This window comes from Triturus cristatus, chromosome 4_1, assembly GCF_964204655.1.
Source record: "Triturus cristatus chromosome 4_1, aTriCri1.1, whole genome shotgun sequence".
Lineage (NCBI taxonomy): Eukaryota > Metazoa > Chordata > Amphibia > Caudata > Salamandridae > Triturus > Triturus cristatus.
This window is the reverse complement of record NC_140585.1, coordinates 183,605,228-183,629,155: the sequence shown is the minus strand read 5'-3', so window position 1 is coordinate 183,629,155 and position 23,928 is coordinate 183,605,228. Positions and strand designations below refer to the sequence as shown.

Sequence of the window (23,928 nt, the reverse complement as noted above, 5' to 3'; positions counted from 1 at the left end):
TCGATGGTGTGGGCCAGAATGCGAGTAAGCTTCCTAATGCTAGTTTTAAATGCTGTTTGACTGGGGTTTAGGTTCCAAAGGTCACCTGCTGAAAATTGCTGAAGACATTCATTAAAAAATGTACTATAGGACCCACTTGGATTATTAATGCCAATATCAGACCACAGCATAGACTCAAGGGAGCCGGTTTCAGCCCGCCTTAGCTTATGGCACAGATTTAAGTAGGCACCTGAGCTGGAAATTTCGTAGTTTAGGAGGCCCAGTTCTAATCTAATCTGTGCAGCGGAGGCAGATTTCGGCATGTGAAAAACACTTTTATAGATCTTGGTCATGTGTTGATTTAATGTTGTGCTGATTTTACCCCTGAAAATTTCAAAACCATATGACAACGTGGGGCCAACTTTAGCTTTCATAACTTCCATCATTGGGGTTAAACTCGGACCCATCAGTTTTTTTGAGAGTTTTGAGAAGTTCAATCGGAGAACTGTGGCTTTCATTGAAATGTCACTACGATGCTTGACAAAGGTGCCCCTAGAGTCAAAGTTAACCCCCAAGTATTTGTAGGATTTTCCTACGACAAGACTGGAATTGTTGTATGACCAGCCACCACCTCCATAACGTTTTCTGCTGAATATAACCACTTGGGTTTTCTTTAAATTAACCTCTAGGTTATTCTTAACGGTATAACTATGTAGTTTGTTTAACAGTCGTTGCAGCCCTACTCGGGTAAGGCTGAAGAGAACAAGATCCTCAGCATACAGAAGGTTACTTAACTGCACCCCACCGATCTTGGGGAATGGCTATTTATCTCGTCCAGTTCGGCTGAGAGATTGGCAATCAACAGGTTAAAAAGCAATGGGGCTAGCACACACCCCTGTTTCACTCCTCGTGTTGTTAAAATCTTTCGAGACAGATGTGTGCCAGTGCCAAGCTTGACATGAATCCAGGTGTTGGAATATACTTGGACAATGGCCTCCAGTAGTTTGACCGAGATTCCCCACTTCATTAACTTTGCCCAAAGTGCTGCCCTGGGGACCCGGTCAAAAGCAGCTTTAAAATCAACAAAACAACAGAAGACCAGCTTAGATGAGGTAAGCGATTTGTCAATAAGTACTGATAATGCCAATAGATTGGACGAAGTACCTGAATTTGCAGTAAAGCCCGTTTGGTTTTTTGGAATCAAACCTTTTTGGTCCGCCCAGGCACTCAATTCTTCAAGTAAAATGCTCGCAAAATACTTTGCCTCATTGTCCAGTAAGGCTATCAACTTATAGTTGATTGGGGACGAGTGGGTGCCGGACTTATATATTGGATGAATTACTACACCTCGCCATGAGTCTGGTATGGTTGAGCAACTCAACACAGATCTAAAGAAGATTGCTAATTGTTGTGCCCAATAGGGAACATCTGCTTTAAACAAGGCCTGTGGCAGGCCATTTGGGCCTGGTGCTCCGTCTGCTCTCGCTTTTAATAATATTTTGACCAGCCTTGCTTGAGTAAAAGAGATCGACTAACATTGAGGCTGCGTCAGCTCTTGGATATTATCTTGGTTCTCCAAAGGCCCATCTTTAAATGTAAAAGAGGTGTTTGTTACTAAAAAGTCTGCACCTTCGTTGGCCTTAAAGTGGTCAGTCAAAAATGTAACCCATTCTGCCTCAGCAATGTTTGCACTCCCCTGTCTGGTTGTTCCATTGAGTTGTCTATTCAGTAATGCCCAAAATGTTCTTGAATTACAATTTTTGCTTTCCCAAAGAAGTTTACCCCAAAATTGATCAAGATGGAATCGTTTATCTTGTTTGGATGCCTGTCTGTAGTTTTTCTGAGCAGTTTTGTAGTCGATCAAATGATCATTGGATTCTGGATGCTTCCTGATTGCCTGCCTATGAGGGTTCAAATGCGATGGAAAAAGGTTTAACAGATGGTAACAAAAATGTGACCAATCAGTGATGTGAGAAACTGTGGGTTGGAGGCCACGTAATGTAAAAGACAGACATTCCTTCTTGATGTTGATGCTAATTTCATCGTTCCATCTTAAACATTTTACATTTTCTGAATGGACTCCTTTATGAGTTATTGGGGCGGTATTGTGGTAGACTGAGTTAGTATTAATGATGACAACTTGTGGTCGATGATCGCTCTCTGATCGCACTTTGATACTGTAGTTTTCGAATAAGAAAACATGGCTACGTTACAAATGGTGTAATCTAAAAATGAAACTTTCATCCATTTGTCCATGACCAATTTGGGGGCGTATCCTGCGTGAACCTGCCGTTCACTACGATGAAACCTGCACTAAGGAGTTGCAATACACAGAATTCCCCCAAGGCGCAGTATGAGTGGTTTGAAGGTTTGGACTGGGATTTCAATGCCGACAGAGACAATGAAGGGAGGTCTTCCAGATCCGACGGGTCTCCCTGAAACAAGTTAGTGTTAAAGTCCCCAGTAAGCAGACAGTCGGCATATGGAAAGACAACAGCCAGGTCGCTCAAAATTTTAAGGAGACGATTTAGATGAGCTCTTTTTGTCCGGACGCTTGGATTAATATAAATATTAAGCAACAATAAAGGTCGCTGTTGTCTCCACGAGCTGACTTTAACTCCAAGCAGCCAGTCCTCATCGAAGTTTAATAGCTTTGTTGGGCCCTTTAGGCTGCATGAGATGTAAATAGACAATCCTCCCTTGGGGCGACCATAGTTGCTGACTCTGACAGCTGGTTTCCAATATTCAATAAATCCATCAAATGGACAATTACAGGTGGCCCATGTTTCCTGAACAGCAATTATATTGTGGGTAAAAATAAAGTTTCCGGTCTCAGGTGAGGACATTTGAAGGTGAAGGCCACTAATGTTCCATGAACACAGGGAGAGGCGCGGCTCCGGCTGGTGTTTTATGCAATTTATAAAGTGAGACTGAGGGACGTTAGCTTTGACAGCCTCCAAAGGGTTCAGTTCTAACAAATGGTCAGGCTGAGTTTTTACACGACAAAGCTGCTGGCAGCCAACCCCAGTCTTGAGTTTCATTGCCATTCGGGAGCGCGGACCATGAATTTCCTATTAGAGATGCGTCTCCTAGAGCATTTTTCTAAAATTGAGTATAGTTTACTTCTATCGCTGGTCATGGTCCGACACAGGCTTATCTGAGTGGCTGACTGCTTGGCTAGTACCATAGGATAGCCTGGAGTGAAGTGGGGATAGATTTTGATTCCCCAAGACCGAAAAATGTCTTTACAAGCTAGGAGAACTCGAGTCCAAGAAGGAGATTTTTTTTTTTAATAAATTCTTTTTATTGACAAAAATAAACATACCGGTCACTTACAAATTTCAGATCTTTTTGAGTTACAGTGGCACAACTTTGGACTCTTAGACATTCGTATCTCTTAACATGGCACAACAGATCAGGAGCGTAAATTATCCCTACGTTCTTGGGTTAGCCGTTCCTCAACTGAGGGATAGGTTGGGGGCTCACAGACGTTACCACGGTAGGTATTCCAGGGAGACCAGATCGCCGCCCACTTCCCAGGGCACCCCCTCGAGACATACACTATCTTCTCCTGCAGAATACACCAGTCCATGTCTCTCTTCCACGCTCCAAGTGTAGGTGGCGCCCCCGCCCCCCACAGCCGCGCTATGTTACGCTTTGCAATCACCAGCCCCAGCGTGACCCATATCCTGCCCTTTACCGGCAAGTCTGTAGGTTCCAAGATGTTTATGAGGCACCTTTTGGCTTCAGGTCGTAGCTGCACTCCCCACACATTGCTCATACAGTCATGTAGTTTTGCCCAGTATGTGCAAACTTGTGGGCATTCCCAGAGTATGTGAAGAAACGAGCCCCGTTCCCCACAGCGCCTTCGACAAAGTTCATCCGCACTCCGTCCCATCACTCTCAGCCTGGTGACCGAGACATACACCCGGTGTAGTATTTTGAGCTGTATCAGCCATAGCCTCGCCGAGATTGCCACCTCTCTGGGAGAGGAGAGCGCCTCCCTCCACTCCTCCTCATCTATTTCCAGGCCGTCCGCCTCCCACCTCCCTTTGAGTAAGCTCAGTGGATCTGGGGAGTTGTGTATGAGCTTCTTATATGTGAGGGATATCGCCCTATCCGGTAAATGCCCATCCAACAGTCTATCCTCTAGGGGGGAGGATTCCGGGAGCCCCGTCCCCGGTGGGATGTTGGATTGAAGGGAGTGCTGGACCTGCAGGTAGCGGAAGAATTCCGTGTGCGCCAGGTCATGCGACTGCTGGAGGGAGGCGAAAGACACCATCCCCTCCGCCCCCCAGAGGTCTCCTATACGGGATATACTAATCAGATCCCACTCGCGGAATCCCTTAGTGCGACCCAAGGACCCGAGCTTTTCGGATGCCCAGAGCGGGGTTGCCTTGGTAAGCTTGTCAGCCCATCCCAACTTTCGATTCGCAATGTGCCACAGTTGGACCGAGTGTCGTGTGGGGCCCGTGAGGCGAAACGTATTGGGTCGCGAATAGAGTGCAGCCTCAAAGTTGCCCCCAGGGAGGAGCCACTTATCCATCCCATACCCGGGTTCATCCCCACTACCATATGTGCCCTGATTAATGGCAGCGAGGTGTGCTGCCCAGTAATATTTGCGGATGTCTGGCAGTGCTATGCCCCCGTCATACCACCCCAAGGTCAACTTCGTGAGAGCAATGCGCGGCGCGCCGCTCCACAGCAGATCCCGCAGAGCGGTCTCAATTTCTGTGAAGTATTTATGCGGTACCATGTCCGGGTAGTTTTGGAGCGCATATAGGAACCGCGGCAGGGCCATCATTTTAAAGAGGGCCGCACGGCCCAACAACGATAGCGGGAGCTTCTTCCAGGTCACCGCATCACTCTGAAGTCTCTGCAGGGGGTGCCTGAGATTGTTGTCTAAACGCATTTTTTCGTCTCCGGATATGTAGATTCCAAGATATTTGAACCCGGCCGCGGTTATCTGGATCGGGCATCCACGCGGAATAGACGGTGGGCTCCCCCAGAGCACGTATAGCGATGACTTTCCCCAATTGATACTATACCCGGAGTTTTTCCCAAAGCTTGTAAAGATGTCTAAGGCCACCCGTAGCGACTTGGCGGGGGAGGCAAGATACAGGAGGATGTCATCTGCATACAGCGAGATCCTGTCCTCCCGCCCCTCAGACCATCGCAGCCCCCGTATGGAGGGGTCCTGCCTGATCCAGGCTGCCAGAGGCTCCAGACAGAGTGCAAACAGCAAGGGCGAGAGGGGGCAACCCTGTCTAGTCCCCCTTTCAAGTGCAAAAACTCCAGAGATCTTATTATTGACTACCACCTGCACCAAAGGTTCAGTATAGAGGAGGCGTACCCACCCAATGAAGCTAGGGCCAAAGCCCAATCTTGCGAGGACCGCCATCATATAAGGCCACTCCAGTGTATCAAACGCCATAGTGGCATCAAGCGATACCACCACCGCGTCTTCCTGGATCGTGTGCCGGCGTCCCATCACTCCATGGAGCCGCCGCAGATTGAGAGCCGTGTTCCTGTGCGGCATAAAGCCCGACTGATCGGGATGAACTAGCTTAGTGATGACAGGCTTAAGCCGGTTCGCCAGAAGCTTAGCCAGTATCTTAGGCTCGGCGTTCAGCAACGATATCGGCCTATAGGAGGAGCAGCAGTCCCTGGGTTTCCCATCCTTGGGGATAGCCACCAGGGTGGCAATGCGTTGGTCCCTCGGTAGCTTCCCAAGCGCCTTGCTGTCTTCGAACATGCTTTTGAGATGCGCTCCCAGGCAGTCAGGTCGGAGCTTGTACAGCTCAATTGGTAAGCCGTTCGGGCCTAGGGCCTTCCCGGGCCGCAGATCCTGAATGGCCTTGGCCAGTTCGGCGACGGTGAGGTCGCTTTCTAGGGTTTCGCGATCGTCGTCGGAGAGCACAGGTCACCTAATGTCTTTCAGGAGCGCGGCGGAGTCCTCCTCCGACCTGTCTGTTCCCCTGCTGTATACCTCCCTGAAGTGCTCCACAAAGGCGCCCACTATCTCCTGCGGTCCGGTCAGGGGGATATTCCCTACAGAGCGGATTTCAGCCACCACCCTCTGCGCCATCTGTTTTTTGTCCAGCCAGGCTATTAATTTGCCCGCCTTATCCCCTTGGTCGTATAACCGGCCTCCCTTCTGGCTCGCTAAAGTCTTCGCAGCTTCCGTGGCCAGGGCCTTATACTCAGCTGCCTTGAGTTGCATTTGATGTTGGGCCTGCTGGGTCGTGCGCTCTTGCGCCTCTCTTTCCAGTGTGAGAAGGTCTCGCTCCATCTGGAGCATCTGTGATTCCCTTTCCCTACGCTGACTGGCGATTTTCGAGAGGGCCTCCCCCCGCACGACGGTCTTAAATACCTCCCAGAGGGTAGACGGGCCCTCTACCGTACCTACGTTTTCAGTGAAGTAGTGGTCTATGGATCGTGTGAGCGCCTTCTTAAGCTCAGGGTCACGCAGCCACCAGGGATTAATGGGCGCCACACACCCCACCCTCTGCTCCCCGATCGTCAAGTGCGCCCATAGCGGGGAGTGATCCGATATACCCCTCGGTAAGTGTCTAACGTCTTGAACCACGGTATCTCGCTGCAGGTGAGTCAGGAGATAGTCTATCCTGGTCAGAATGTGTGGTGCGGTCCCGAGAAGAATGTGCACTCTAGCTGGGTGGGGTGACGTAGGCGCCAAAGATCCACCAGCCCGTATGCTTCTAGCAAGCTAGCGAGCCACTTTTGTCCCTGTGCAATGCAGCGCGACGGATGTCTGTCCAAGTCACCAGACACTACTGCATTGAAGTCCCCCCCAACTAGAAGCTGTCCTTCGGGAAGAGAAAGAAAGAGTTCCCCAAGATCCTGATAAGACTGACTTTGGAGACCCGGCGGTATGTAGACCGTCACCAGGTTAAGCGTACTGCCTTCCCATCGCCCCGTGAGCACTGCGTATCGGCCCAGAGGGTCCGTCGTCGTGCTTTGAATTGCCAAGGGGAAGCTACGATGCACCAGGATGCCCACCCCCCGGGAACCCGAGGTGAAGCCCGAGTGCACGGCTAGGGTGTATCCCCACCTGTTCAGTGCCTGACATGTATTTCCGGTGAGGTGCGTCTCCTGCAGCAGAACAACATCCGGGAGATGTCGTTTGAGGAATTGTAGTACTAGAGTTCTCTGGAGCTTGTCCCCCAACCCATTAACGTTACAGCTGAGCAGCTTGACACTGCTATCCCACTTCATAGCCATTCCCACAATTGGTGAAAAGATGTCGTCCGCAGGGCATGCCACATCGCTCCATCACACAAGAATCGCGTTCAAGTGACCAACTAACATTCCCCCAAAACTTATCCCGAACTACTCCATACCCCCCTGAAACAGTGATCCCCCCTCCTCCCGTTCCTCCCTGCTACCCTGCTGTGTAGGTTTACAACTACCCACATCCCCCAACTAGCAGAGCGCCTGTCGCCCTAAACAAAGAGGGAAGAGAAAGTCCCTTCCCTCTAGAAACTTATTAGTGAGGCGTGCACTAGCGCCAACTCCACCCGGTGGGCGCCCCCCCCACCAACATACATCTCTCCTCCCGCCCGTGCACGCCCGCCACCACACTCGTCTCAATGTCCCCCCCTCACAGGAACCATTCCTCTATTGTGGGGGTAACTTCAGTGTCAGCGGTGAGTGGGGCCCACCTCCCATCGCAAAATGTCAATGGGTCCCCAACCCCTCCATGTCCGAGGCAGTCCCCAACACCTCCTCAAGAGCCCGTCCCCTCCACACGCCACCCCGTCCCGGGCTCACCCCCCCATCAATACGTTAGCCAAGTAGGAGATTTAAATGTCACCAAGGTAGCTTCAGAGGGTTGCGACCCTTTTGGTGGAAGGAATTTTATGTATTCAATGTCTTCTGATGCCAATTTGTCAAGGCCCGGAACTCCTTTCGATAGTTTAAGAACGTTTGCTCTATTGAGGACATCATGATGACCTTTTGATTTATATTCAGGGACAAGGAGAATTTTAGAACAATGTGAATCGCTGGCAGGAGTTGATTGACAGTAACCCTTGTCATTTAAAATATTTTTCTCAATTAAAGGATCGGGTGCTATTCCAGGGTGAGACAAAGAGTTGTCCCGAGGCCCTTCCGATGGTATCAAAGAATCCTCGGGAAGCATTAGAGTACTTTTGAAGGATACTTTTGGTTGGTAACCTCCAGTACTAGATGGAACAGTTTGAGTACGAAAATAGGGAGTGGGTTGAGGTTGGGTAATTGTTTCAGTAAACAAGTTTGTGTTTGCTGCTTGTATTTGGCCACTTACTTGATCCGTACCAGTTGAAAGCTCTTTTGGTTTATCAACGGCCGCAGCTTCATAAAGATTTGACGCAGAGCTTCTTCGGCCGGAAAGGGAGTTGGTTTGAACCTGATGGTGTGACAGAGTGGATTGCTGAACATTTGGCATTGGAAGGGCTATTGTAGTCAACTGGTCCTGATTTGTTAGAATAGGTCTCGAAACTCGTTTATTATCCAAGTCCTTAAACAATGGAAACAATTTAGGGGGTACCTCCACATGTTTTGTTATTAGTTTGTTTCTTTGTTTGCGTTGACGTTTTTTCTCTCTCTTACTAAGAGGATGGAGCGATTGAGAGATAATCTTAGGAGGAGGTGAGGCTGAGGTGAGTGGCTTAGGGTCCAGGTCTACCTTAGGGGGATCGACCGCTTTAGTTGAGCGACTCACAGTTTGGGGGCTCAGCAACAGTGGTGGTGTCTGCTTGACTGGCATTATCAATCCTTGGGCTGTGTGGTGCAATTTAAATGCTTCAGGGGGTTTTGCCTCTTTGCCTTCTAAGATCCCGTCGGCCCTTGATATCGATGACTTGTCATTTATTTTGACGGGGTCTGTACCCTGTTCTTGTGCCTGAACTTGGCTCTTGCTGGCACTACCTCCTGATAGTTGTTTGACTTCATCTAGAACACAGGTTAAAAAGGCTGGAAGTGCTGAACGGCTGTCAATGATGGGTGAACAACAACAGACTGACTGGACCAAATTTGAAGATGATTGAGCCCTTATTATTAAATTGTTTAAATTCTCTAACTTATTATCAATGCCTGCTGTAAACAAGGTTAAGGTGTTCAAGAGGTCAACCTGCAAGTCCAATTTTTCAGAATGGTAGTTTAGTGCCGTGACTGTGGATTGGAAAGTTTGCAGCAACTGTGGCCAGATGATTGACATGGATGTCGGGGGGGCAGCCTGAGGATCAGGTTCTAATTTCAGATCAGATAATTGATATGAGTCTTTAAGAAAGAAGGATAGGTCCAATAACGACTGGTCATTTGGGTCTGTTTTAACAGATCCTTGTTCAGACTTTGTAGAAGCTGTGGCTGCAACTGTAGCTGTAAGTGCTACTGAAGGTGCTGCTACGTTTGAAAGCGTTTGCAGTAGTAGCGGTGCAGCGTTCTCCTTTGGAGACCTTTCCCGTTGAATGAAAGTTGAACTAGATAGCCTGAAACTTGAAGATTGGTTATTTTGTGCAAGTAAAGGGCTTGAGCACAATTGTTGCGGTGGCATGGACGTGAAAATATCTGACTGGTGTAAAACAACATTAGGTTTTGATTTAGTTGTATCAGTCCACGTATGATTTTTTATAACAAGTGACATACAGCTTTCCCTTGGGGAATGTGGATGACAAAATAAGGACTGCTGGGTGACCGGAAAGATTGCCATGGGAGGCGCTGGGGACGTTTTCAAGACATCCTCTGATAACCTGACGCTAGGATTAGTACTGGGGGTGAGCAATGACGATGTGGTTTTGCTGGTTAATGGCGTATGAATGGTTACCTCTGTTATTTGTTGAAAGTTGCTCACCTTGGGCTCCTCCAAGGTTTGTGAAGAGTTAAGGGGCTTGAGTGGTCCAGGTGTTTTTTAAAAATATTCCAGAATCAAAAAGGGTTGAATAGTCTTATGGCGTGACGAAGAAGTAAGGTCTCTGTTACCGACCAAGTCTTGACCAAGAGGGGAGGGATTCAATGAAGCAGATGGGGATGTAGACATCGATTTATTAAGAGCTCGCACAGCGGCTCCATCTGCCGCTGCTGCCAGCTGTTTTAATTTTTTTTGTTTCGGTGATAAGGGCACCTTCCTTGTTCTCCCGGATCTCATCTCTCCACTTGCTGTGACTACGTTGCCCAAAAAGGGCCGGATCTACTTCTGTTGGTTCTACTATAGATTCACAAGAATTGTAGCTATGAACACTGCTTCTTAGACACCTCCCTTTCATCCACCGCCCTCCTACTCCCTGCCCACGGTAACCTGCCTTATGGCCCCTGTGGCCCCTATAACCCAGTCACCCCAATTAGTGCAAAAGTGGGGCTGAGATAGTATGCAGGGTATATATATAAGGGTTCCAACAAGGGGCCAGTAAGATCAGGACAAGGTGAGGGCAGGGTTGTTGATTGGACGGCGGAACAGGGGGTGAAGTACTCTGATTTTTGAGACCCCAGAGGTGCCAGGGGTAGCACCCTATGACTTCGAGTACTTCCTGTTGTGGTATTTGAAAATTCCACTCTCATGGTAATATAACAAAGAACTTGGCAAAGAAGCTGAAATATGAAAAGACATCTTTATTAAACTCAAATGAGTGAGACTACGTCGCACAGAAGCCTTAGCAACTGAATGAGGCAGTCTGCAGAACAAAAACCAGTCTTCTCTTTTATACAGAATATTACGCTCTGGGCAACACCGCCCTTCTCTTGCAGTTGGTCATTCACATATTTTACTTCAAAGAACAAGCAGAGTCATGATTACAATCCCACATTTCAGTTCAGCCAGCCCGCAATTATTTACCCAGCGAGGCTCAGATCCCTCATCAGGTATCAGCAGACCCCAATAAACACGGGCAGCTCCTGTTTGCAAAACAGGCCATAAAGCAGGAACAGTCAGGTGTGAAAGAGATTAGCCGGAGGCTTGTGTGGGATGAAAAGGCTTTATGGTGTGTCAAACCCTGATGCTAATCACAGGTGGCCGTAGGACGGGCAGCTCGTGGGACCGGACTGACCTGGGGCGGTGGAGCCAATTCGCACAGGTCACAGAGAGGTCAAAGGAAGGCGCATGTGTTCTAGAGGCCTGTATTTGTTCTTAAAGTGTAGCCTATGTGAGGGCAACTATAAGATGGCCACCGCTCCAAGATGGAACCCACGGGGCCAATGCATAACATCGTATACATAGTATATTTATCAATGAAATGTTATGCAAAGTACTTGTACATACCGTATTGGCCATTTGCGGTTCGCTAATACCGGAATAGACAGGGGTAGGGCCCTGCCTCCTACGTGGTCCCAAATTTCAAAGTACCACAGACCCTCCTTTTGCCCTTACATAGGCAATAACTATACTCATATCAATCCGAGTCCAGGTCTACAGACATGAAGTCATGGAGATGTTGCTGTAGCATCATCCTATTACTTAGCGACTCTCACGGGACACGTCTCCTTACACATGTAGTAGCACAAAGGCCACATATGGCAGGACAAAATAAGGAATACCTCTGTCTGTAGTAGGCGGCATAAGATCACACACCCAACAATTAGTGATGGTCATTACTAATTAGTGTTGATGCAGAAGCTGTACAAAAGAATTGCTTACGAATTCTGATCTTCTAACCTGCTCATGTTCAGGAAAAGGGTGAAAAGAGTGCAAAGAAACAGTAGTGGGAAAAGACATAGGTTGGGAAGCGGGTGCAGAAGTCAATTGGGTAGAGAAAAACAATCCCACCCATAAATGACAACGTCATGTTTAAAAAAGATACTAGAAAACACGTTATTAAGAACATATAGGCAACGGGAGAAAGTAGTGACCACTATTACAAATGAAATAGTAATTTTTCAAAACCGTAAGCAGAAAGCAAATCCTAAAACTATCTAGTAACATTTTTAGGGCTCCTATGCAATTCAGTGATTTGTTTTGTATGTTCAGGTGAAACAGTGGTGACCCTCATCAATGCTCTGAGGTGAAAAAGGGGGTACTCTTTCCACAGAAAATGGACTTCATTCTGTTTTTACTAAACAGAATAGTACTTTAAAACAATGCCAGCAAAACAATCTGTCTCCTTAACACCTACTCTATACAATCACACGGAAACCTCTTGTGAAACCACCTATGCCCAGAGTCCGTTCAAAAAGCCTCTCTGGCAGGCTTCTATTGTCCATCAAATCTTCTTCTGTTGTTTTCTTCTGCATGGGCCTCTTCATTCAAGCCTTACATGAGAAAAGTACTGCTTAGTTGGAGTGCCCTCCTGGCAAACACCCACAGCTCACTCGAGAGTCTCAATGTCTCAAGGCAGTGCGCCAGTATCTTTCCTTTGCGGCAGGCACTACAGGTAGTGTGCTCTCCATTGATCAAGGGCATAGGTCATCTCGTGCAGACCCGGGAAAATTCTCAGGCTCCAACACTCATCATTCAGTGTCAGAGGACGCTCGGGCTGTTCTTTCATGGGCCCTAGAATTAGTGCCTTTTGTCAATCTTGGATCCGCCGGTGCACTGCACTTCCATTGGAGCAAAGGAAAAAGAGGGGGGGGTGTGGCCAAAAACTCAGGCCAAGGGGCTCAAGGGACTGCACACTGTCAGAGGTTACCAGCACATGACAGGCGCTCTTGTGCACTGAAATTCTGGTTCTGTGGCAAAACCAGCTCCTCCTTCTTTTCTGATGTTGAACGCCTTCTGATGAAGCAAGTGCGATGCTTTAAACAGTTCATTGTATAACAAGGGGACTGCAAACTGGTGGCCTGCGGTCTTTCAAAGGAGTGGTCACACGCCATGGGACAATTTTGGTCTAGAATACACTGTCATTCTCAAAAAGCAATACAAATATAAAGGCAGTAGGTAAAACAGCGTCTCTAATCTTTTCAATTGGGTTTCCGTGTGAGAGCCTCCATCATCTAAGGGTAGATAACTACACGAGAATTCTATCTACATGGATGTCTTCACATATGGTGGCATTGTGTAATGGGGCAAACACATTTTTTTTTTCTCAATGATTACATCTAGGTGTTCCTAAATTCCTTATCTAGAACATCTCAATAGAGAAATCACATGGTACAGATTATCATGGGCATGTAGAAAACTTTCACATCAGGTGCAATATGCAATACACAGGCTAATAGTCAAATATGCAAACAAAAGACAAGAACTAGAGGGTCCTGATATTTGCATGATTAGAACACATCTGATCCCACCAAAAATTAAAGCAGCAGTAACAAAAGGGTAAAAACCACATTAAAAATAGACATTGAAAATTCGTCATGTTCAAAAAGTAAACGTAAGATATCTCCTTTTGAGATGGAAAACTTGTCTTACTATAATATTGAGTCAGTTAACCAGTCTATCGCTACTCTGACAGTCAGGCTGGAAAACATTGAAGCAGGCCTAAGGAAAATTCTTGAAAACCAGTCTGGTCATACAAAAGGGAATTATACATAATATGGGGGTCCCTGGTACATCACTGTAGTCTGGAAATGTGTACCTGAACAATACACCTACAATAATAAATGGGCTGACTGGTGAAAGGAATACGGAAAAGGGAATTGGAACTAAGACACAACTAAAATCCCCAATCACTAAGCATAATGCGACATTGGTCAGGGGAGAAGCAACAAAAGAAAAAAAAATCTATAGGAAGAACAAAAATTATTTGGATGATAGTCAGGCATGTGACACAACATCAAGAGTACGGATGATACACAAAAGGCCAAAGTTACACAAATTTTAACTCTACCGCTGGTGACTACACCATATACGGTAACCCTAGGAAATGTTCCAGTTCCTTCTTCAGGGAAAAATATGAAAACCTGTTTTTTCTTTTAAGGAGCAAGAGCCATATGCTACTTAGGAAACAGAACATCATTAACTAATGTAATATAGAAATTAGGCCACCTTGAGTCACAGATCTATCATTTCATCCTTAGGTCCAATCAAGGATACATAAATGTAAGGCCGCCTGTTCCTTTAAGGGAAGGGGCAGTAACGTGACTAACTACGGGTGACACACTTTGATCCTGTATATCTCTTTTATTTCCCTTCAATACAATTATAGCCAAATAGACATGCACTGGTAAAGTGTTGTCTCTCATGTTCACAGCATGAAATACCATTAGCTGTGGAATTTAGTAACCAGAACAAGTTCAACCAACTGTTGCATAGCGATGGGCATCGTCATGACCATCCCCTCACAACACAGGTAAACTTGTAATAGTATCAAAAGCAGCAACAAAAACAACGAAAACATGCAAAAATAAATAAAAAACGCACACAACGTCAAGCCATCAGATATACTTGCTGTATATCAAGCACAAAAAGCATAGACAAATTTCAATAGCATATGTGAGTAAGCGGTGACACACAAACACCATGTCATGTACTTTATGCACTGTAAAACTGCAGCCCAAAACCCAATATTTGGGCCTGTTTAATTTGTCAGGTTTAAAATCCTTACCCTCCTTTTGACAGCAGATCACCAGGCAATGGAAATCTGATGTCAAATATAACTTTACTGTTTCTCTTCTAACGTACAGGACCAGCAAGAACAATTCATGATAGGACCAAATACACAAAAATAAATTTCCATTACTCAACTGTTACCCTCTTGTCAGTCCTTGCAACATCAAGCCACCGTAGTTTTACCTTTCTGAAAGTAAAAATCGTTACATGACACTCCATATTAATTTGGCACCTACAATTTCCACTGTGAAAAAGAAGTATTAATTGGCAATGCGTTCTCACGTAGGCATGTAGTCTTAAACATTTTTTTTAGAATAAGGCTGCATCTTGTTTTCTGTCTAGGACTTAATGCAACACTTCGTTTTCTGTTAAATAATACAAATGTATCAGTTCTGCAAAGCATTTAACATGATGTTTGGGCTTTCAAAGAAAACCCATTTTCTATATTTTCCCTTTGGAATTAACTTCTTTAGTTTTAGTGATGTTGTTATGGAGAAACCAGAAACCCCAGCTTTAGAGGCCCGTGTAGCAAGGTCATTCTGCATTCCACAGAGGCAAGGCCCTAATTTAAAAGGTCATAAATGTCAATGTGGCAGCCTACTCCATTGTTTACACTAAAGATAGCATCTCAGCAGCGTGACCGAGCCAGCCTCTGCAGCTCTCCCAGCCCCCAGCTTCTGCCACTCTGAATTTGTCAAAGCCAGAAGGCCTTCCTAATTCCTCCTAACTTGCAATAATTCACTCTATTTTGAAAAATAATTTCTCCTTTTTAGGCGCTAAAAAAATTATCCCTATTCCCAGATTATTAAACTACATGTACTGTGAATAATTAACAAAACTTAATAACACACATACCAATTTTTAGAATAAATGCTTGTTGCAATCCTATGCAATGGTACACATTTCATCAACTTTAAATTAATGAACTTCTCAGTAGGCCCAGCTGAAGTTAGAACCTTCAACCCTGATATTAAAACAAGCCGTTGTACTGGCATATTAACTCATTGAATCATAAGAAGGCACAACCTGTAAATATATATCAAACCTAAATGTATGTATTTACTGAAGCCTGAGACACTTTAAAAAGTACTCTGAATGGAAGAAAATGCAGTTTAAACAGCGCTTTTACCCAAATTCGACTTTGATATTTTAGGCATTAAAAATGAGTATCCTACAATTTTCTTGCATAATATGCATTACCAGAATGTCCATTACATAACCCATGAGTCAGGCATTGGAAATAATAACTTATACTTTATAAAAATGAGCTTGTTTGCGCCTGCGCCAAGGGAAAATTGTACACACGAATGCTTGCCATTTTAGTGATGCAACACAACTCAAATCAAATTTTAATGCTAGGAGGTCATAGTATGAGTATTAAGCTTTATAAATATCAAAAAACGATTTTGAAAAGCACTTATTTTTTTAAAATAATTTTTCGTTTTTGTAATAATTTCATGTATAAAAAAACAAGCTGCATCCCTTGCCTATCATTTTGGACACATTTAACTCACAAGCCTAAGCGCATAAGCCCAATTTGAAACGCGTCACATTTTTGCGCCACTTTCATTTAAAAGGACGGTTATGCAAAATTCCACCCGTGTTTAACTGGGAAGGTGCTGGCTGGATGAACATTCTCTCAAATATACTGCAGCTGAAAAGTTTGCCTGTGAACATCTAATACAATGCATCTGAGGAAAATGCTGTAAATTTAGTTACTTTTGCAAAAATAGATAATTTCGTTTTTGGGGCCTTATTTATATCTATTGAATGTGTTTCTAATTATATCCTTTAAGCATTTAACGGCAATTTTGTATATGTGCACAATTGCTCATTCTATAAATTAAAGAGCAACATATAGCTATTTTAGCACATCACACCGTTCATTTCTGCATTTTTTCCTAAGTTTCTACTTGATATTAATTAACCAACATTTTACTTAACAGACTGAAAACATCAGAAGACCCACAAACACACATTGAGCTCATTTCAGACATAAACGGAAAGGGGGTCAAACAGACAATACAGCGTGCTTTAGCCATTTTTCATAAATAGCGCCGTCGCAATTTACTTACAGAAGTTGCACTAATGAGAAAACCACATAGACATTTAAACACACAGTTGACTTACAAATCAATACGCATGACAGAAAGAAAGAACAGCTCACAGACTATACTTGAACCAAACCATTTGCAAATACTAGTTGTAAGTCATATTTACAAGAAACGCTTCTCAATAGTATTCCAAAAGGCTGCATAAACAGCCCAACAGACTGATGTATCTCCAAGAAGTAGTGAATACGCTCAATTCACTAGCTTGGGCAAGCAGAACACCAAACAAAATCGTTCTGCATATCTTTATTCATAAAACTGCGCAGAACGAAGGATCCTTGTTTTGTATTATGTCATATTTTAATTCCCTGGGGATACAAAATCACCAAGGAAGAAATATGTTTTCAAATCTAACCGATTTTAACTATGCTACCTTCCAAAAAAGCAACACATTTTTTTTATGTGAGCTTACAAACAGGCATGCCAAAAACACTGCGGAAACCAAATGGAGAAATATCTCCTCATTACCTGCCTACACAAATTGCAATTCGCAAATTCAAACCTATACACCAAAGTTCCAAAGCTACATTTCCAAATTTGCTAAGATCAGGCATTTTATAGCTCACTAATCTAGCTTCAAACTTCAAGGGGTTATCTCTACCAATACACTCGCAAATATACGAGACCCTTGACTATGGTAATTGCAATGACCAAATCAAAAACCAAGAAACCAACCCCTCGGCTTTGGTAATTGCGATAACCAAATTAAAGACCCAAAGAACCAAAGGACTGGGAGCGACCCATTTATACTTAATTCTTATTTTTACTAATCAAAATGTTACCCAAATTCTAACTGCCAAGTTCTACATGACTAAACGGTCTTTTATAATACTCACGCCAAAAGGGTTCTCATGCAGGAGTGACATCATGTGTAGGATCAAAATCAGGAAGATCAGAAATATACTGGGCTGCATAAAAGAATCTCCAGAATCCCTGTGCACAAATTACCTTCTTGGTAGAGTCCTGTTCTGTCCTCCTCAGTAGATTTCAGTCTCCTGACAAGATCACTCCCACAAGAAGTCACTTCGCTGATGAGCCCAACATTGGGCGCCAACTGAAGTACTCTGATTTTTGAGACCCCAGAGGTGCCAGGGGTAGCACCCTATGACTTCGAGTACTTCCTGTTGTGGTATTTGAAAATTCCACTCTCATGGTAATATAACAAAGAACTTGGCAAAGAAGCTGAAATATGAAAAGACATCTTTATTAAACTCAAATGAGTGAGACTACGTCGCACAGAAGCCTTAGCAACTGAATGAGGCAGTCTGCAGAACAAAAACCAGTCTTCTCTTTTATACAGAATATTACGCTCTGGGCAACACCGCCCTTCTCTTGCAGTTGGTCATTCACATATTTTACTTCAAAGAACAAGCAGAGTCATGATTACAATCCCACATTTCAGTTCAGCCAGCCCGCAATTATTTACCCAGCGAGGCTCAGATCCCTCATCAGATATCAGCAGGCCCCAATAAACACGGGCAGCTCCTGTTTGCAAAACAGGCCATAAAGCAGGAACAGTCAGGTGTGAAAGAGATTAGCCGGAGGCTTGTGTGGGATGAAAAGGCTTTATGGTGTGTCAAACCCTGATGCTAATCACAGGTGGCCGTAGGACGGGCAGCTCGTGGGACCGGACTGACCTGGGGCGGTGGAGCCAATTCGCACAGGTCACAGAGAAGTCAAAGGAAGGCGCATGTGTTCTAGAGGCCTGTATTTGTTCTTAAAGTGTAGCCTATGTGAGGGCAACTATAAGATGGACACCGCTCCAAGATGGAACCCACGGAGCCAATGCATGACATCGTATACATAGTATATTTATCAATGAAATGTTATGCAAAGTACTTGTACATACCGTATTGGCCATTTGCGGTTCGCTAATACCGGAATAGACAGGGGTAGGGCCCTGCCTCCTACGCGGTCCCAAATTTCAAAGTACCACAGAGGGAGTGAAACCAGGCAGAATAAGCCCAGAGCAAGACTAGGGCAACACGGCGCAGAGGTGGGGCAACCAAGGCCGGAGCCAACCAAGCCAAACCAAACTTGGCAAGGCTAGGAAATCTGGCGGCTGCAGTTCGAAACTGTGCAGGATAGTGCAGGATAGTAACCACATTATCCACTATCCTGAACACGGTGAGAAAGACGGTCAAAAGGAGGGGGCTACGGGCTAACTCTATACGATAAAAATCGCGGGATCCCCAACAGCATTATCCCGCCACCACCACCGCCTCTACGCCAACTCCAGTCCAAGCTTTTTTCCGCCCGCACGCACAGCCGTCACAGCAGCCAGCCGTCACCGTCACCAGCCGAGCCTGCCGCCAGAAGCTCCGCCCCCCACGCACTACGCACACGGCTCCCGGCTTCGGCTCCGGACTTAATTCTCGCGTCAGGTCGCGTGAATCATGCAAGTTGATATTGGTGTCTTATGACTTGTGACCGGTCAGGTGAGTGAAAATACTAGAAGAAAACCTCTGTGAAAACAGTCAGGAAAAAGAAAAAGAAAGAGACAATATTTGTTTAGAATAATAGAGATTATTGTGCACCCTGTGATCAAGTACGTAGGCAAAAAAAGAAGAATTGAGAAGAAGAGATATGACCCCACACAGACAGGCTGTGGACAAAATGTGTGTAAGAATAGGTGTACCCCTGACAAAATTACAATCGTGGACCTAAAGTTTACCTTACCAATATATAGCCACCCAGGTATTAGGTTACACATTTTTTTTTAATTTTTTATGTATATAGACAATTATATCTCATTATAAATAGTAAAAAGGAGAAAGAGAAGAAAACATTTTCCCCTGAGTACAATACCTCAATGTGCACAATAATGATGTATTCAATACATTTTGCTACATTGGATGTCCATGTTTATTGGGGTGAATAATACATTTTGCTAATACATTCACGCTGTGCCTGATAGTACACAATATTTTTATGTAAGAGATGAAACATGGATTATAAAAAATAAATCACTTCAATTCATTTGACGAACAACCCTCTTTGGCATGTCTCTTGAAAGTTCAGTATCCTACGGGCGCTTCGGCTATGTGCCTTCATCAAGAAGCCATGTAAATATGAATAAAGAAACCTAAACAGGGTGCATATAAATAATCATATAAATTACATAAGTAGGTCCTACTACAAATTCTGCCCAATACTGAGTCAGAACAAGTATTATTAAAAAAGAAAGAAGAGGGTTTTACTATTAAAATACATGTCACAGGACAAAAGAAAATGCACTAAGGGTGAAATAGGCAGATATAGTGGTCTTGTGCGTTATCAAGGGTCAATTCCATAAATAAATGACTTTTAGTCATCTATGAAATGTTAGCCAAGGTGTGGGTGTGGAAACCATGATTGAAGGTAAGCTCAGCGGTGTTGCCCGTGTCAGGCTCAGTCAAGAAATATGTTCGGATTGGCTGCTGTCAAACTAGTTGAATTAAACTTGCCAAGCACTGACTTCTTTTAGCAGGATGCCTTGCAGGAATGACAAGCACCTCCCTATGCCCCTACCTCCACATCAGACTCCAAACTAGAATCATATGCTAGGAGAGACAAGTTGAAAGATGGGGAAAGGGAGTTTATATGCCAAAAAAGTAGGGTGTAGCTTGTCTGAAATCATCTAGGTTTCTTACAAGTTTGCTGCATGTGCTTTCTTCTTCATGCATATTTGTAAGGTAAACTTTGATTGTCAACATAAGAAAAGAATGAGGTCTTGTATAATTTGTCCACACAATCTTTCTTGTGCAGAAGGTCTCTAGCTGTTCATTTGTAATGCTCATAATGTGTATCACTCTTGCAACTTTACGGTTATTAGTAGCTGCTGATAGGTCTTCAGTTTGCTAAGATTTTGCACTCCTTAATTGTAATGTTTCCATGCTAACCCAACTTTTTTTTTATCTGTCTAGATATAGCTAAAACTGTGAAGACAACTCCAAAATTGGATTATCCAGATGGATGAGTTTCCTCAACAAGAAAAGCAGGTGAGTTTACATTGCTCTCCACATGGCTGCTGATCTTGTGAGATCTTCAGATTAAGATCATTTGAAACGTGAAGAGAAGTAATGCTACATGCAAGGCGCATGTTAGGATTGAAAATTCCTCTTCAGGGAGATATGCTGGGATGTATGTGTACCTGTGGATTGCTCAGAACATGCAGGCCTGTAGGATTCATGTCAAGCCAAAACATGCTTTATTTGGCAATTAAAAGCCATAAAAGCCAACATGTTAAAAAGGAAATTATTTAATCCACATAGGTTAAAATTTTAAAGACCTTGATCACTTAAAAAGGATTAAAATAGAAGCATCCATTGTGTCAATAAAAAGTACAGGATTCAAACCATTTAAATAACCCAGAAATACATTTTATAAAGTGCAGAGTGCTAAAGACCAAATGTAGGGGCAAAATATCGAAAAGTGCATATGCAGACATAGTTTAGGCCCTAGGCCCTGCTGGCTACTATAAAAACAACTTTTTCCTATGCCTGGTGGCTCCTGTTAAAAAACTTGCAACCCCAAAGCATACCATGGTAGAGAATAACATTTGAAGATACAATAGGGCTGGCCTAACTTGGGTGAAATGGCAACCTCTAAGCAGCGGGAGTATGAACCTTTTACGAATAGAGTGATAAAAATCACAAAAGAAAATAAAGTGCAGGGTATCTTGCACTGAGAAGTTGTCACAGGGGCAGGGTTTTAGGTACCAGGTTTCGTAAAGCCTTGGGAAACCTCCAAAAGCCAAGGGACCAAAAGCAGCCGTAATCTAGTCAATACAAAGCGGAGAAAGGCATTGTTAACAATAAGTAGATATGGTTGGACTTGCTTGCTCAGAGAGAGTGTAACATATCTTCTCACTGTGGGTTTTACCAACTCAATTTCTTCCCTGAGCCCTTGGCATTTATCCAGGAACTGTTTAATAAGTCTGACTGCGAGTTTGCCCAAAGGTCTAGGGCTTAGTTGCAAGTCATGGTAGCAAAGCCACTTTGTCAGATCCATAACATATTTTAGCCAGGGAATGTGCTTTCCCCCCTCTCCAATGCTACACAATCAGTAATTATAAGCTGGTTAAAGTTAGTGGTGGAACAAGCCCATATTCTCAGCCAGCGCACCAAAGGGGCTAATGCTATCAGGTCCGAAATGTATCCCACACCTAGTTATTCATGTAATATAAAAGCCAAGATAGTAGGCGGGACATCCTGAAGCTTACGCAAAAATGGATTCTCTGCCCCCTGGATATCCTTTCCGTCCTTGTCGCCCCAGAGATCACACCCATAGGTTGCCATGGGGATGCACTTTTCTTTATAAATCTTCATCAGGGCAGGAAAGGGTTTTGACCCTAGTCTTTTAGCAAAGTTCAAGGTGGCCCCGGCTGCTCTAGATAGGGTGTTAATTTTTTGGGTTATTTGGGCACGCCAAGATCCATGCTCATCAAATAGTACCCCTAAATAAGGGAAGGTCTGGACTTTAGTTAATTTAACCCCCTTACAGTAAAATTTGGCCTTTGAGGCCTTTTGAGGGCCTATGGACATGGTGTGTTATTTTATAAAATTAGTGGTCAGGTCTAGAGAATCCATAAAAGTTATAAAACCATCTAAGAGTAATTGGAGGCCCACTGCGGTTCTGGCAAAACCACATTGTCTGCATAAAGTGGTGCAGGTATCATCTTGGCACCAACCCTGGGGATATCTAAACAACTTGAGATAAAGAAAATCCTCTAGCTTATTAATATACATCATGAAGATCAGGGGGGCCAGGATACAACCCTGTCGGGCCCCTCTCTTCATATCCCAGGTATCCGTCAGACCGCCATACCTATTGTATCTAACTGCAGCCAAGGTGTTTTCATGGGCAGTATGTAAAAAAGACAGGAGCTCTGCGTGGAGGCCCATATTACTTAAAATCAGCCATAACTTGGACATATTTACACAGTCCAAGGTTTGAGTCAGATCCATAAAAGCCTGTGGGATTCATTTTGGAGGGCTTGGAGATGCTGAGAGAGGTGAGGACTTCAATATGCAGACAGAAGATGTGTATTTCTGAGAAATCTGATGACTGGGACGGGAGCACATATTGAGGGAAGTGGAGCAGAGCATTCTCTGTGTTCATAAAAAGTCCCTTTGACTCCAGGAAGAGTGACTGGTCACTGTGGCCTAGGATCATTGTCAGGGAAACAATGGGACTGATAAGGTTGTCAGGCCTTTTTACCTGTATCAAAGTATTGGTGCCTATTGAACCGACTCATGCAAAATCCTGTGACTGTGTACGTAACAAACCATGGCCCTGCATGTGTTGTGTATAGATCCAGATGTGTGTGTCTGCTGAGATGTATGTGTGTACCTCTTTATGCAAATCCAAAATCTCTTTGATTCCAGGAAGAGTTACCAGCCAGTTGGCCCTAGAAACCTTTTCAAGGAAAAGTTGGGAATGATAAAGTTTTCACTGTGGATCAGGGATCTTGATAAAAAGGAAGGCTTAGCCCTCCTTTGAACCTTTATGTGGCATATTTCAGTGGAGGCAGACACCTAGGTGTGATTCCTGGTTACTCTCATGGCCTATGTTGAGGGTCAATCAGCATTGAAGCCACTCCTACTGTGACAGGATGTTCCTTTGACGAAGGGCAGTACAGCTGAGTGAGCTCTTCAAAGGAGACAACACCCGCAAATACATTTAAAAGAATCAGACACTAAATTCCATTTCTGTTTCTAATTTGACTATACTTGCGGGAGTAGGAGACTAACAAGTTGTTCAACAGCACTGTTTATCAGAAGAAAGACTTCTAGCTGGTGGAACCAAGAGTAACGACTAAGGTGTGCTAGTCTTCCTGCTGGGTGAGAGGCCTTCTCCTAGGATATTAAGACCACTTGCATTGAGCTTGGAGCACCAGCCTTCTGCGGGTCTGCCAAGACTAGTAGACCCTGTGATGAGGAGGAGAATGACTGGAGGAAGTGAGGTCCAGTGGGGAGCCTGCTGAGTTGATCCTGGCGAGTGAAGTGTGAGACATCCTGTTCAATACTAACCGGTGCAGGAGTTAGGGCTGCTCACCAGATCTTGCAAATGTCTTTGACCCCCATGTCACCTGTAAGGGGCCCACCATGAATTGTGTGTGCCAAACCTAGTGACCTTTTTGTAACAATGAGTGAGGCCACCATGAAGTGCGGGCCATGACCAATGTGAGCACCAAAGTCAAAGACCCCCTTGAGAGGGGGAATCATATAGTGCAGGGCTTTGCCTGAGTAGCCAACAAAGTTGATGACACCCATGTCATCAGGAAGGGGGCCATCCTCAATAGAAGTCCCTTGCCCGTGTGCGGGCCAATGTCTCTTCACCCCCTTCATGACCAGAATGGGGATTAGCTAACCCCACTAG

At 44.6% G+C, this 23,928-nt stretch overlaps 1 protein-coding gene across 1 annotated transcript in view; it reads left to right on the top strand.

The window, feature by feature from the left end:
- Window positions 1-968: 968 nt before the first annotated feature.
- Window positions 969-23,928, top strand: part of LOC146853893 (olfactory receptor 8U9-like) — a 90,728-nt gene continuing 67,768 nt past the window's right edge. Inside the window, exon 1 of the mRNA XM_085650961.1 lies at window positions 969-1,091. Coding sequence (XP_085507087.1) covers window positions 969-1,091 — 123 coding nt within the window. The remainder of the gene's footprint in view (window positions 1,092-23,928) is intronic.